Raw genomic sequence first — 14227 nt, forward strand, 5'->3', positions numbered from 1 at the left:
GGCGCGGGGGTCCCTCCGCAGCCGGGGGAGGGGAGGGAAGGGGGCGAGCCCGGCCCGCTCCTTTCCTGCGCTTTGCCTTCTCCCTGCCCTGCCTTCCATTTTCCTCGCGATGCTGCTGCTCGTTCCCCGCCTCTCCACGCGGGTTCGTTTCCAAACAGCGTTCAGACAGAACAAAGCTGGGCCGCAACAAAGTGAAACTCCCCGCAGCCCTTGGAGCGTGTCCAGCGGGATGTGCCACCGGGGCCATGCCGGACAGCCGCTACTCTTTGGGATGCTCTTCTGGAAATGCAAGATTGCTGCTAGATGGGAGGAAATAGAGCGTTTATGCCCAGAATTCCTGGCGTGGCCGGTCCCGTTAGTGCGGGAGCTGCTGCCGGTGCAGGTGGAATGTTCTGCCGTGCTTGTTGTGTACCGGGGTCTCTCGGGACGCTCAGTCCGGAGCCGAGGGAAGCAATGCTTGGTCTCCGTTATAATCGTGTGATTCCGAGAGTCCGTAAGGACTAAACATGTGCAATGAGAGAACTTCTCGTAGGGAATCGAAACAACAAAAATATAGCGTTGCTTAGGTTCTTATTTATTCTTTATATGCTCTTAGTGAGCTGCTGTTTTCCTCGTTTCACTTGAGTGGTTTAGTGACCATAAACACCTTTGGTGTTTGTTATTGTTTGTGGAACATTTACACATCGTCCCGTGGGCAGGATGGAATGGAGTGAAATTAAAATTGTTACCTTTTTTTTCCATGAATTTGTTCATTTTTCTAATAGTTTATTTTACTTTAAGAAGAGCTGAGGATGACCACTTCCAAATTTTTTACAATAATGTGGATCCTGTTGAGGATTCGCCTTAAGCACTGAGTTCTTGGAGGTGGTTTCATTGTGACATCTCCATGCTGGTGGTAGTTCCCTTCTGCCAGCACTGACTGTGGAGATTTGTTTCCCAACTGGTGCAAGAGAAAGGAAAAAATACTAAAAATCAATAGTAACTCTCACATACCACTTAAACATGGTATTGCATCAATCTTCTCATGCAGGTTTTTGTCCTCAAATTAAATGTGAGGAGCTGATGTGAGAAGCCTCTGTTGAGGAGAGGCTGTTCCAGGGGTGGCTGCAGCTGAGCAGTTTTGTCTCAGCTCTCTAAAGCCAATTCTTTGGAAAAACTATCCCCAGGGCATGAGTGGCTGCTCACTGAGATCTGTCCTGTTTGATGTGGTTGTGAGTATTGATTATTCTATGGAAATGAGTTTGGGTGACTGCTTTGGTCTCACAATGTTTATTTGGATCTCATAATTGATGTTTATGTGTTGCAAAATCACTGTCGAGGTGCTTGAATAATAATAACGATAATTTAACAATCCCTTCTTTCCTTTCTGCCAACCTTGGCTGCATTGAATGAACTGGTGTGCATCACTTGTCAGTTTACATTTGTATTTTAGGTTGTGCTGAAGGATGGTTTCAAACTGCCAGGGTGTACTTGAGCATCCTGAGACCTGAGTGTTTCAGGTGTGCTGCCAGCAGGGAACTGCCCAAACACTTCTTCCCCCCAAAAACGCCACTTTCATCCTCTACCAAATACTTCCAAAAACCAGGGATGCTGATACTAACTGCAGATTTGATTTGTTGCCTGTTCAGTTACATTCTGGTGGGTGTTTTGTGGTGCTCAGGCAGTGCCAAAGCCATATCAGGTGTTTGTGGTGTTGCAGGTCCGAAGACTTGCGCCGGGAGTTTGGTCGTTATGGGCCTATAGTTGATGTTTACGTTCCCCTTGACTTCTACACTCGTCGTCCCCGAGGATTTGCCTATGTTCAATATCCTTTCTTCAGATGGCTCATTAGTGAGGGGTGTTGAAGTTTGAAATACAAGTTTGTGTAAGAGGTAACCAATCTCAATGAAAAAGCAGTTTACTTTTGTGTTGTATCTAATAAGTGTCTTACTTATGTCGTGTTTCGTTATTTTTGAAGATTTAACTTCTCTCAATTGTTCTTTGCCTTTTTTGCAAAACTTAAATCCAGTAATATAAAAGCTTGCTTATGCCACTGAAATTAATACTATATGATTTAAATGAAAATTTATCACTGACTCAAAATTGTCTAGCACGTTTTTATTATCACTGGTGTGTAAATGAAGTTGTGCTTAGCAAAATGTGGCTGCTATTCATTGTTAATTTAACAAATGGAAACTGGAATCACTTGATCAAAATCAGATTGTGTAAAAAATGAGGTGAACTTCTTTCTTTAATATTGTCCCCTAATTTGCTGTCCTCTGTTGTTGCCTCAGAATGTAAAGCTGTACAGTAATGGCGACCCCAAAGAGAAAGCATGAAAGAACCTTTAGAGTAGAGTTCAACAATTAAGGCAAGTAGACAAGCCAAAGACCTCTTAAGGATCAGGCTTGAAGAGAAGGGAGAGTTTGGGAAAAGAAAAAATAAAGAAAAGCTGGAAGAAGGACAAGCCATAATGGGAGACAAAGCTTCGCTTTATCTACAAAAGGGGGAAAAGGTTGTTTTTCAAAGTTAAAGATAAAGCCATCTGTCATTTTTGGCCAAGCATCTCATGACAAGTCCTTCTGACAAGCACTTAAAGAGTTAAAGGTCAAGATGAAGTTGAATGGTGGCCAAGATTAAAGGAGTCATACCTGATGTATCCTACAGAATAACAGTTTTTCTTCTGTCTGTCATGTAAGCAGTAATTTGATGAATTATTCTGGTTTAGTCCATTGACAAAACCTGTAATATTTCTCTTGTGAGTGCTACTGTAACTGTGGTCTGAATGAAATGGAAGTTTCTCTCCTGCAGAGATGATGCTGCTGAGAAATGAGTGGCCTGGAGGGGAAAGGCAGCTCATTGTTTTGGGTCCCACGAGCTGGAATTAGGGGTGTAGATTCCAGCATTAAAACAAATGTCTGTCACGGTACCTTGGCCCTGAGTGGCACTGCAGGGCTCCCAGTGTCTGCTCTTCTCTCACACTGGGGAGGCTCTCTCTGCACGCAGGGCTGTGACATGACATCAGTTAAACCTAAAATCAGTTGTTTAAAACAAAAGGGAAAGCTTTATTTCAATTCCTAAGTTAATAGTTAATACTTATTGTTGGTATGTCCAACATAACTTAAGAACTAGGGCTTAATTTTAATAAACTCAATGTAGTGGAGAGAACTAAATGACCATTAACAAGTGTGTTTTGAAAGGATACCTTTGTTTTCTTTGCATAAGTACAAGTGGGAGAAGAAAAAAAATTAAGAGTATCACATAGCAAGTGCTTGCTGATGGATAAATTCATGGTCATATTACAAGATTTTAATTTTATAACAGGAGTTCTCACCTAGCTGGTGGTTAATTAAAGAAAACTCTAGTGTGTAGAGTAGCATGACTAAAAAACTTAAAACATGGCTGTAAAATGAGAAAATAACTTGAAAACTTTTATTTTAAATACCAAATGTGTTAAACTGCTCAAATTGCCAAGTACCTTAACACTGGCCACATTTGAAGATGTCCGTGATGCAGAAGATGCTCTCCACAACTTGGATCGGAAGTGGATATGTGGTCGGCAAATAGAAATCCAGTTTGCACAGGGGGACCGCAAGAGTAAGTGCCCGTATTTTATCTCTTCCCTGCATTTTATCTCTTCCCTGTATTTCATCTCTTCCCTGCATTTTATCTCCCTGGATTTTATCTCCCTGATTTCAGCACCCAGCCCTGCACGTGCTGCTCATTGTTGTGATGCGTTCTTATTGTATATAAATAGCACATGGATGTTCTGCCTTTCATCCAGTGACTGTTAATGACTCGTTTAATTATAAATGGATAACTAAGTACAGCAGTCACCACAGTCGTTCTTCAGAGCTTTCTGTGCAGCTCTGTGTGATTTCCAGGATTGAGGTAATGTTTTCATTTTCATTTGGCTTCAGGATAAAAGTCAGTTTCAAGTTATCTCAATTCAAGTTGGAGCAGAACTTGTATTTTCTGAACAGATAAATGCAAAGAGAATTTGGGTCTTTTACATCTGTTGTTTGTGTGCATAGTCTTAATTTGCAGGGAGATACAGATTTGTAAAACCTGGCTCAGCCCTGTTGGAATAAACCAGTACTGTAATACTCATGTGATGCCTGGAAATAAAGAGACCTTAAAGGGCTTTAGTTACAGCTCTCAGAGAAACAACCTGACTGTCCAGTTCTCCCTCAGGTCCTCACAATTATCTTTAATGGAATCAATGGAAATTCTACACTCCAAAGGACAACTTTCTGCCCTGTGTATAAACACTGGGATTTCTAACAAGTTTCTGAGCAAAACTAAATCCACCTTAGTGTGTTGCAAGCAGCACTAAAAACATAATATTTGAAGCTGTTTAGTACAGAGAATATTTGTTCCAGCGTGTTTAAAATACTTAGAGCATGAATTTGATACAAAGGAAGGATAGCTGTGCTGTTTAGAGGAAATACAGTGGAAGACTAATAGGTTCATTCATTCTTAATTACTTTAATAACTAAGCTGCAGAGTGAAAGTGAATTATTTTATTGGGGGGTTCCTTTTGGAATCAGACTTCCCTTTGTGTGGCATCCACCAAAGCCTTTGTATAAGCTGGGCCTTTAATCATTACAGACAGCTGTGGATCAGGTGTGATGATGGTGCTGTGCAGCCAGGAGAAAGTGTTTAATTAGCTTTCACTTGTTGGGTAAATTCAGGAATGTCAGAATGTGTCAGTCATGGGTCTGACCTGCCGTACCAGTTTCCAGCTGGCCTGAAATCACCTTGGCCAGCTCTGTGTTCTGGTTTTATGGAGCATTAGTCCTTTCTGACTGGTTTCGAGGGGGTTTTTTGGTTTGTTTTGCTTTCTAGATTTACAGTGCCCCCAGGGCTGCATTAATTTGTGTCCAGTGGCTCAAGCAGCACAGAACAAATGGCACAGAGCAGCCTCTCTCACCTGTCCCTTCATAAACATCAAATCACGAGTGAACCTTTCTGCTCAACACCAAATACATGGCTTAAACCTTGAGGGGAGAAAGTAGGGCATCATCTTCACCTGCAAATATTGCTATTTTTACAGCACCAAACCAAATGAAAGCCAAGGAAGGGAGAAACCTGTACAGTTCTTCTCGTTACGATGACTATGACAGATACAGGCGGTCTCGGAGTCGCAGCTACGAGCGCAGGCGGTCGAGGAGTCGCTCCTTTGATTACAGCTATAGAAGGTCCTATAGTCCCAGAAAGTAAGTGTAGTGTGTGGGGCTGGCCTCAGCTGCACAGCACAGACACACCACGCTCACTATTTCATTGTTACACTTTGCAATAATCTTTTTCTTTCTATCGTGGGAGTAACCGCTGGGAGTTGCATACCTTGCATGCTGCATCTGATCAGGAAATATGAATGAAACCATTCTGTGCTGCATTGGAGAATAGCTAAAAGCAAATGCACAGCTTGAAAATAGAATGTGTTAAGTGTTTGTACGTTTACATAGGTATTTGTCACCGTTTACTTTTTCTGATGTACCTTTTTAGCAGTAGACCTACTGGAAGACCTCGTCGTAGCAGAAGCCATTCGGACAATGATAGGTAAAAAACTACTTTTTACACCCTTTAAATTGCAAGCTAGATCACTGTATTCCTTTAACTATAGGTTTAAAAAAAAGTTTCTCCTGCAAAAACGGTAAACAATTTTTAATGTACTAGATGTCTAAGAATAGTGTTTTTACATTCAAATCTCCTCTCTCCCCTTTATTCTGCTAGGTTCAAACACCGCAATCGATCTTTTTCAAGATCTAAGTCCAATTCAAGATCACGATCCAAGTCACAGCCCAAGAAAGAAATGAAGGCTAAATCACGGTCTAGGTCTGCATCTCACACCAAATCTAGAGGCACCTCTAAAACAGATTCTAAAACACACTATAAGTCCAGCTCAAGATATGAGAAGGAGTCGAGAAAAAAAGAACCAGCTAGATCCAAATCACAGTCAAGATCACATTCTAGATCTAGGTCAAAATCCAGATCGAGGTCTTGGACTAGTCCCAAGTCCAGTGGCCACTAACAGTGTATCCATGTTGGTTTAGGCATGTAAGATTCATTTACACACAGTTCAGTTTACTTAAATTATCAGGAATATGATGTTGCAACAGTGCTAAAAAATATTTTCTTTGTCAGTTTTCCCTGTAGCCGACAATGGTTGAAATTAAAACAGTGTTGAGAAGCCACAGAGAGAGAGAGAGGGAGAGAGATTGTCCACTTGGTTAAATGTCATGGGCAGCTACTGATTTGGTTGTGGTGTCTCTATGTATATTTTTGTAAAGATTTGCATTTTTAATGCTTAGATATTTGGTGATGACTTGATTGATCGTAACTTGCAACATTGTCCTTTTACAAATGTCACACCCATAGAGAAATTGGTACCAGTTTGTGCTGGGCAGTTAAACCAGCTGTTGAACTGGTTCTTCAACTCTATAGAAAAGGAAAACTGGACAGCTGTAGTGCAACACTGGCTGCTGGGAAATCAGACTGGCAGTTTGTTTCCATGGCTCCAGGGCAGGTTTCAGTGTTCTCCGTGCCCACCAGCCCCAGCAGGTTGGCACTTGGAGCTCTGTGGAGGGAGATTTGGGAGATTTCTCTTTAGCCTGCTGTCTGGAGAGATGGTACTAACCTTGCATGTACGACATGGGCAGAGAGCTGCTCTTGGAGCTTGCTCAGAGCCTCGGGATAGAGGAGAGGCTTCACTGCCTCTGCCCTGGCTGCTGGTGCTGAAAGTGAGGGGAAAACCCTCCTTGAAATGGAAAATCTAAATTCAGATTTCAGCAAATGGCAGAGCAACTAAATATTAAGTTGTGTGTACATTTTATGCAGTTTTTTGTATCTATTCTCAATTTTAGTGAGCAGTTAACCATAAAGTTGCTTAGTTTTCCTGCTGTTAGATACAAGTAGATCGTTTCGAGTTGTGTGTGTACAGTATATAAGAACTAAACTTTTATGCCAATGACTCCTGTGGTTAGTTGGTGTATTCATAGGTATCAAACTGTAGCCATCTCCCTGGGTTACCAGGCTTGCTTGCTTTTTACACAGCAAAAAAGCAGTTGGTCAAGCAAGTCTGAATCACTCCTTCCTCAGAATGGATAGTGGTTTGGTTAAAAGATTTCATTTTCCTTCAGAACAAATGTTTGAAGTTGGATATGAACAAGAGCTGCATCTCTAGTTACGTAGTTTATCACTAATACAGTATATTTAGAAAATTGAACGTGAAAAATAACAAACCCAGTGTGTAATCTTACCAGTATTTCTCTAGAAGGCAAGATCCTTTGTTATGGAAATGGCTTTTGGCATTGTTTTATTTTTTCTCTTTACCTTCAAAAGCCACTGTCAAACACTTAAGTGTTCCTCGCTGTCTGATGTCTGTAGCATATAAAGACATGGATTTCCAAAAGTTCCTTTTTAGAGAAATGTTTTAGGGTTTGGGTTTAGTGTTTCAGCAGGGCCTTTAAAGAAGCGCAGATGGCTTTGGGATCTCGTCAGCGGAACGTGCTTAGGGGTTGATCCTAGAACCTTTGTACATTTAATAGTATTTCTAACTTTTTCTTTACTGTTTGCAGTTAATGTTCATGTTCTGCTATGCAATCATTTATATGCACGTTCCTTTAATTTTGTAGACTTTCCTGGATGTATAGTTTAAAAACAGCAAAAAGTCTATTTAAAACTGTAGCAGTAGCGTGCAGCTCTAGCAGAGGAAAGTTGTGGGATTAAACTTTGTATTTCCTTTCTTATAGAGGCTTCTAAAAAGGTATTTTTATATGTTCTTTTTAACAAATATTGTGTACTACCTTTAAAACATCGATGTTTTGATCAAAATAACTAAAGACCCAGCTTATTTTCTGCTTGCTGTAAATTTAGCAAACATGCTGTAATAAAAAAATGAAGGAAATACTGATCCACTGGAATTATTGTAGCATTAGAATTTGACTCCAGAGCATGGTTAGGAGTAGAGCTATGCATCCCTTATAGAGTAAAATCCTTACTATGGTATTTCAGTAAGGGCAGGAATTTTTCATTTAGTGTCTGAGTAAATAATGTCACTTCACATTTTTGAAGGGGTACAAGACAAACTGAGAACACTAAGCATAAGTTGTACTCTAATATATTGAATTTTCTTTTGCCATTAACTTCCATTATTGCTGGATGGACTTGCCCCATAGGTTATAATTCAGATATGATTAGCCAGGTTCTGAAACTACTTATAAGCAACGAATGAAGGTTCATACAAAATCAAAATTATGGTATAACAATTTATAATTGCCATATCCAAACTTGTGCCAGCAGTGGTTCTGTGGGAGGAGGCAACAGGGCTGGAGCTGCCTCCTGGCACTGGTGTGTGCCCAGCTGAAGGTTCTGCCCTGAAAGACAAAAATCCTCTGTAAAGCACTGAATTGCTTTCATAAACCCACTGTCACCCTTTCTAAGCTGAGCTGTGATTATTTCTGCTTCTAGCAGCAGAAACCCCGCTCTTTTCAGCTTTATAGATTTATATATATATATAAATATAGTCTTCATGACTAACTGCTGCTTGAGAGGGGTCCTGGTGACTGAGTGGCGGGGAGAGCGTGGCTGTGTCTGCCAGGGCCTGCAGGGATTGCTGTGCTTGGTGGTGGTGCTGCTGCTCCAGCTGGAATTGGAGCTGGAAGGGTGGGAGGAGGGAGGAGAAATCTCCATGTCCAGGCAGAGTAACAGTAACTATTCCTTAACTGTTGTGTCAGCATGTCCTTGTGTTGTGTGCCTCAGCATTTATGTATAGCACAGTTTAATTTTTGTTTTGAAAAGCCAGATCATTGCAAGTATAATGTAGTGTCTGCCAGTTCTGATGGTTCTTTCTTTCTCTCCCAGAGGTAGGACTAAACTTTGACTTGACTTGTGTATATGAACAAGCCAGAAAAGCCGAACACAAACCCACGATGTTTCAAGAGTGCATGAATAAAGATGTTGTCCTAGTTCTTGCTCCCATGGAAAAATTGTGAAGAAGCTGTTCTGTGGGCCTTTCAGTTGGGGACGAGTTAGCAGGATGTGGCCAAAAGGGCAGGGAATGTTTATGCATTCATGCAAATCAAGCCACAGCCCATCTAGATAACATCTCCCTTCCTTGATGCAGGTATCCCAGTCCTGCCCTAAAAAAAGCAGGAGCCTGTCTTGTGCAAGCTTCCTGCAGGTTATGCACAGCTGGAATGCAAGAACTTTGCAGGCTACAAAAGATCATGTCTAGATATCTTTCTTTTGGAGTCTCAAGAACGGTGGGAATTACGTTTTTCTGTGGTAAATCTAGATTTTGTCATTCCTGCAAAATTTGTAGAATTGAAGTAGTGTGTAAAAAAAAAAAAACCTCTGCTGAAAATTAATGGCTGTGCTCCAAAATATCTGCAGCAAATCGATTGGTGTCAGCAGTCATAGAAGGCTCTATTGGAACTTCTTTTTCACCTAAAGTCCATGCACCCAACTGGTAATTGAGAATCTTCAATTTAGTGGTTAAGTAGCTGGGTGTTTAATTAGGGACTCTGATAGACTGGTCTCTGAAAGCTCAATGTTATCCTTTCTATGTCTTATCAAGATGTTTAATGTACAGTATCATGGTTTTACTCAAAGTGGAATCTTTTGGTTTCAATGTTGTTTGGAGCTCTCTGCTTGGACAGAGCTTTTTTTCCTGCCTGTTGAGTCTGGTGCCAGCTGGGGTGTGCTCAGAGCAGGGCAGTGCAGCCTCACCCAGCACTGCTGCTCGGGCCTTGCCAGGGAAGTACAAAGGGACAAAATTGACACATTTTTAGGACATAGTCACCCATTAAGAATTGCTGGTTTTCTCCATTTATCTTGTAACTTGCTTAAAAAAGTCTGTAGTCCATTGCTATAATTAATATTTGTCTAAAGATGCTCTTGCTGCTGAGACTATTGTAGGAAGGGAAGACTCTGTACCCTGTAGTGTGTTTGATCGGAGATGCTGATGTTTTATTCACCCACATCCTTTCTTCTTGAGTTTTGTGTTCCATCTGTGCAAATAACCCTGTGAATTGGGAATAAAATGTACAAGTTTTGACTATACCTTGAGAGCACCTTCTGACTTAATTAATCCAGCTGTAGTGTGTGGGAGATGGAGCCCCAAGCTTTTGGTTTTGTCAGGAACGTTAATTAGTGTTAATTCTCCAGCCCTGTGTTCCCTAACCACTGCAAAGGCATGAAGAGAAGGCTGCAGTTAAAGAAACCTCCCTTGAGAAGGGAACTGCCAAAATGAGGTCATCCCACTTTTCCATTTCCATCTGAAAACAAAGAGATGCTTTTAGGGGGTAAAAAAAAAAAGTTTATTTATGTTTTGTTTCCAATTTGTACAAACATCATCAGTAATTGACAATTTGAAGTGGAGAATAGATAATTAACTGGGATACAGCTCAGACTCTGGTGAAGGTCCAGGTCACAACACAAGTTTAGAGACTGCCAATTCCGTGTGATTTGGAGCAATAATTTTGTAAACATTCAGCTCAGCTGCCACTGCATTTGGAATGTACAGAAAGACACCTCCAAACATTTCACAATCTGCAAAAGGCCTGTTCAAATTAAAGCACTTTTTTTTTTTTTTTTTAGTAATCCTTGTCTTTTGAAAGAACCCTGGTTGCTCCTGTTGTCACCCTCCAGCAGGATCAGCTGGAGGGTGACAGCTGAGGAGCCACCTGCCCTGACCCTCTGCCAAGGGACTTCAGCAAAGATTGGGACAAAATGTTGTTTTACAGAGCATTGATGCATTTCAGAAACACAGAATGATTCCAATCCTTCAGTTTTATCAAGCACCTGAGCCCAGGCATTTGCATTTCTTGTGAAACACTTGATTTGGAACATTTCAGTGTTTTTTTCATCACTGAACACACTCCTCTCCTACACATTCACAACAGGAGGATCTAGGATCTGAAACTCCAGCAGCTTTTTTTTTTTAAGTTTTTTTTTTCTTTAATAAAAAAAAATCTAAATAAGCATTTTTGCACTGATTTTACTTAAAAAATGAAATTAGAACCAAATACAATGTGCATATTCATTGCATGTGAAGTGCAAGGGCACAGCCACAAATGTCTTTTTTTTTGTTCATTTTTTTTTTAAACAAAATATCTTTTTTTAATCCAGGCCACGTACTCAACATGGTCATCTTACATTCAGCAGTTTTGTACTAAAAATACTTCTGTGCAGGAAAGCCCAGCAGAAATTTACATATGCTACAATGTTTTACATGTATTTACATGGCTCTGTCTTCCCTGTGAGAACATCTAACACCTGCCCCAAACTATTAATTGTTACAGGGGAACCAATTTAACACCAAACTAAGGAACTACTCCACCTTTTTTTTATAAAAACTGATACAAAAATGTGGTTTAGAACTCCTCAGTGCAGTGGGCACACAAAGGATTTGGGAGAGCTTTTTTTGGCAGTCACCTGGCAATGCAAGGTCTTTAGTTGGCACTCATGGAGATTCCTGGGAAGCACAGCTGGGTCTGCCCCGGGGAGTTCTTCCACACCCTTCCAGAACATTCCAGATGGGAGTTACAGGTTTGAAACGCTCACCCACCACTGCAGGAGTGCCACTAAAGCTCACAGGGCAGGGCAGAGACTCAGCTGTGCCTCCCCGTGTGCCCAGGTGGAGGTTTCTGCTCTGCAGAGTGTTTAGCAAATCTCACACCAGCCTGAAAAGCAGCAAATAACCTGACTAAAGTTTTCAGTGCGTTTTTGTTTTCAGTTCATGCTGCATTAAGTTAGGTAAAAGGTGGTTTTCTAACAATTCAAAGCCACAATTCCAATTTTGGCACACAGTCCCATTCTTAAATACAGTTAAATGGTGACTGCTCAGGATTTGATTGATTTACAAGGAAATACCTATTTCACAGTGAGGAGAACACAGCACTGAACTTTTGAGGTAAAAGATGAGGGGAATGTAAACTTTCACCCCTCTCCAAGTGACTAACTACATGCAGCAAGAACACCTGGTCCTGGCACACCTGGAGTTTGGAATAACAATGCTCAAATCGAAACCCTGACAGTCGAAATCACTTCTGAAAATCACACAAGTTACACCTCAGGCCTGGACTTTCAGTAAGGTTTTGAGCTGAAATGTCATGATTTCCTTATCAGAAGGTTTAAAAGAAACAGGTACCCAGTGGCTTGGTGGCTTAGGCAGAACACTTGGGGAGGGTGGCTCGCTGAACTTGGCTCCAGCATAGTTCTGGTTGCTCTGAGGGGTGAACAACAGGTGGTGATTGGACAGAGCAGGATTCCAGTTGGGATTCTTGGGGAAGTGAATGTTGTTCTTCCCCCCTTTCTGCATGGCCTGCCATGCACCAGGAGAGGAGCTGCAGCCGTGGCCTCTTTCCTTCTTCACGTAGGTTTTCATCTGAGAATTGGGGTCTTTGCTCTTCTGCCTGTTTTTAAGTTGCTGATGGTTCTTGGTGGTATTTCTAGACTGGGGAACGGGAATGTTGTATCTTTCTCCACCACCCATCTTCAACTTAAATGTCACCTGGAAAAACAGGAGTCAGGATAAGTCTTTATGGCTCTTTTTTTTTTTAACAAAGTATTTTAGAGAATGTTTAGATTTCAAGCAAAGGGACAAAAAACAACCTAACCAAAACTCACTCTAAACACACCACTTCTCTCCTCAGAAAAGGTGTAACTGGAGGAGTGGGACTGACAAAACCTTGCTCAGAAAATGCAGAGCCAGATTTTATCAGTCAGTATTGAGTGCTGAGACATTTAAATTCAGCCTGTTAGCACCTTAAGATTGGGCAAAGTTTGCACTGATAAAGCCACTGCCCAAACTTCCTGGTAAGGGTGATAATTACTCTGATAAACTCCAAATGAACTGAAAAGCACCTCAAGTGGAGCAGATTTCATGCAATTCCCAAAGCCCATGCCCAGACTCCAGCACAGCATACTCAGCACTTCCCTGCTGGCTCTCCTGCAATGTTTATTTCCCCTCTCCCACCTCCATTTACCTCTCAGTGGTCTTCTCCGATTCCACACTCTCCAACTCTTGCCCCCTTTCTTGCTTCCAAGCCTGAAAATAGAGGTGCTGCCTTGTGCTGGACTCCTTCCTTTGGCTGGGAATAGAAGTTTTCATGGGCTGATCTGCTGTCTTCAGCCAGGGAGCCGAGCCCAACATCGAATTCTCGGCACAGAAGCTCCAAGGGAGAAGTCCTGCTGCAGAAACAAGAAAAAAAACTCAGTTCAGATTATGGAAACAATTGCTTCACTTTGGGGTGGAAAGAAGGGCAAGCGGAAATAATTCAGACTCTGCTCTGTCTGTTTATATGTTAAAGACGACAACATCCTACAAACAAAACCCCAAAACCCCACCCAAAAAAGACACAGCTTTGTCTTTCTCTACTTACTGCAAGTTCACCACCATATTTAGCATATCCCAAGTAACATTTTGCTCGTGCTTTGTCTTACAAAACATTGTAACAGACAATCAAGAACTTTATCCCTTTCTTTTTAGTAGGGAAAAAGTAAAGACAATAGAAAATACTTTGGGAACTGGGACAATACAGGAACTGCCCACACAGTGCCCAAACCTTCCCCAGCCATCACAGAGCTCCATTTGTCATCTGTCAGCTGTTTCTTTAACCTTCGTTAGCCAATTCCTTAATAAGTCTTACACTAATTTCCTGTTTTGATTATGGCTTGTCTTTCCTGGGATCTCTGAGATTTTAATCTTGACGCACTCGAGTCTGTTCAGCTCCTGTCGCTCCCCAAACTCAGCAGCCCCCTGCCCATCCCTCCCAGAGCTCCAGAGGAGCCGCCCATCTCCATTTCCAGCTTCCGCCTTGTTTGGACTGAAACCAAAAGCCGAGATAACGTCACCGGCCCCGGCCCAGCTGACCTCTGCTCCCGCTGACCAGAGCTTCTTCGCCTCCGAACTTTCTCCCTTCTCTCACCGACACCTGGGGGGAGCCGGGACCCCCCGTCCCCCCTTCCTCAACAACGGAGCACAACATGGCGGCGGCCGCGCCCGGCCCTTCCCACACCGCTCCGCCCTTACCGACTTCTGTCCGCTCCGCTCGCCCACAAGCACGGACACACACACGGCCCTCCGGGAACCGACCCCGCGCTGCTCCGCCGTCACCGTCCGACCCCCGCCCCCAGAGCTCGCTTAGCTCCGCTCCGCACCGCCCCTCACTCTCCCTCACAAAATGGCGGCCGCGTCCTGCGCCGTTTAACACCCTCTCCCTCCTCCCTCCTCCGCGGGGCC

The 14227-nt window shown here is 42.4% G+C and overlaps 2 protein-coding genes across 2 annotated transcripts; one reads left to right on the top strand and one right to left on the bottom strand.

Moving 5' to 3' along the window:
• Positions 1-109: 109 nt before the first annotated feature.
• On the top strand, positions 110-10044 carry SRSF10 (serine and arginine rich splicing factor 10). Its single transcript, XM_014309511.2, has 7 exons — positions 110-408; positions 1700-1804; positions 3473-3576; positions 5036-5198; positions 5488-5541; positions 5716-5817; positions 8845-10044. Exons 1-7 carry the CDS (start codon positions 110-112, stop codon positions 8861-8863), a joined length of 846 nt encoding a protein of 281 aa, XP_014164986.2. The 3' UTR covers positions 8864-10044.
• Positions 10045-10277: 233 nt separating this feature from the next.
• PNRC2 (proline rich nuclear receptor coactivator 2) lies at positions 10278-14174 on the bottom strand. The gene is made up of 3 exons (XM_005427105.3): positions 14018-14174; positions 12972-13176; positions 10278-12496 (listed from the first exon to the last, which is right to left on the bottom strand). The coding sequence occupies exon 3, from the start codon at positions 12476-12478 to the stop codon at positions 12056-12058; it is 423 nt and encodes a 140-aa protein (XP_005427162.1). The 5' UTR covers positions 12479-12496; positions 12972-13176; positions 14018-14174; the 3' UTR covers positions 10278-12055.
• Between the last annotated feature and the right edge of the window lie 53 nt (positions 14175-14227).

The sequence above is a fragment of the Geospiza fortis genome, unplaced genomic scaffold (assembly GCF_000277835.1).
Source record: "Geospiza fortis unplaced genomic scaffold, GeoFor_1.0 scaffold432, whole genome shotgun sequence".
Taxonomy (NCBI): domain Eukaryota; kingdom Metazoa; phylum Chordata; class Aves; order Passeriformes; family Thraupidae; genus Geospiza; species Geospiza fortis.

Excerpts from the sequence above, each read along its gene's own strand:
- PNRC2 (XM_005427105.3), bottom strand. The coding sequence starts at position 12,478 with ATGGGTGGTGGAGAAAGATACAACATTCCCGTTCCCCAGTCTAGAAAT.
- SRSF10 (XM_014309511.2), top strand. The coding sequence starts at position 110 with ATGCTGCTGCTCGTTCCCCGCCTCTCCACGCGGGTTCGTTTCCAAACA. Across the intron at positions 3,577-5,035 it reads TGCACAGGGGGACCGCAAGA|CACCAAACCAAATGAAAGCC; the intron begins GTAAGTGCCCGT and ends CTATTTTTACAG. Across the intron at positions 5,542-5,715 it reads AGCCATTCGGACAATGATAG|GTTCAAACACCGCAATCGAT; the intron begins GTAAAAAACTAC and ends TTATTCTGCTAG.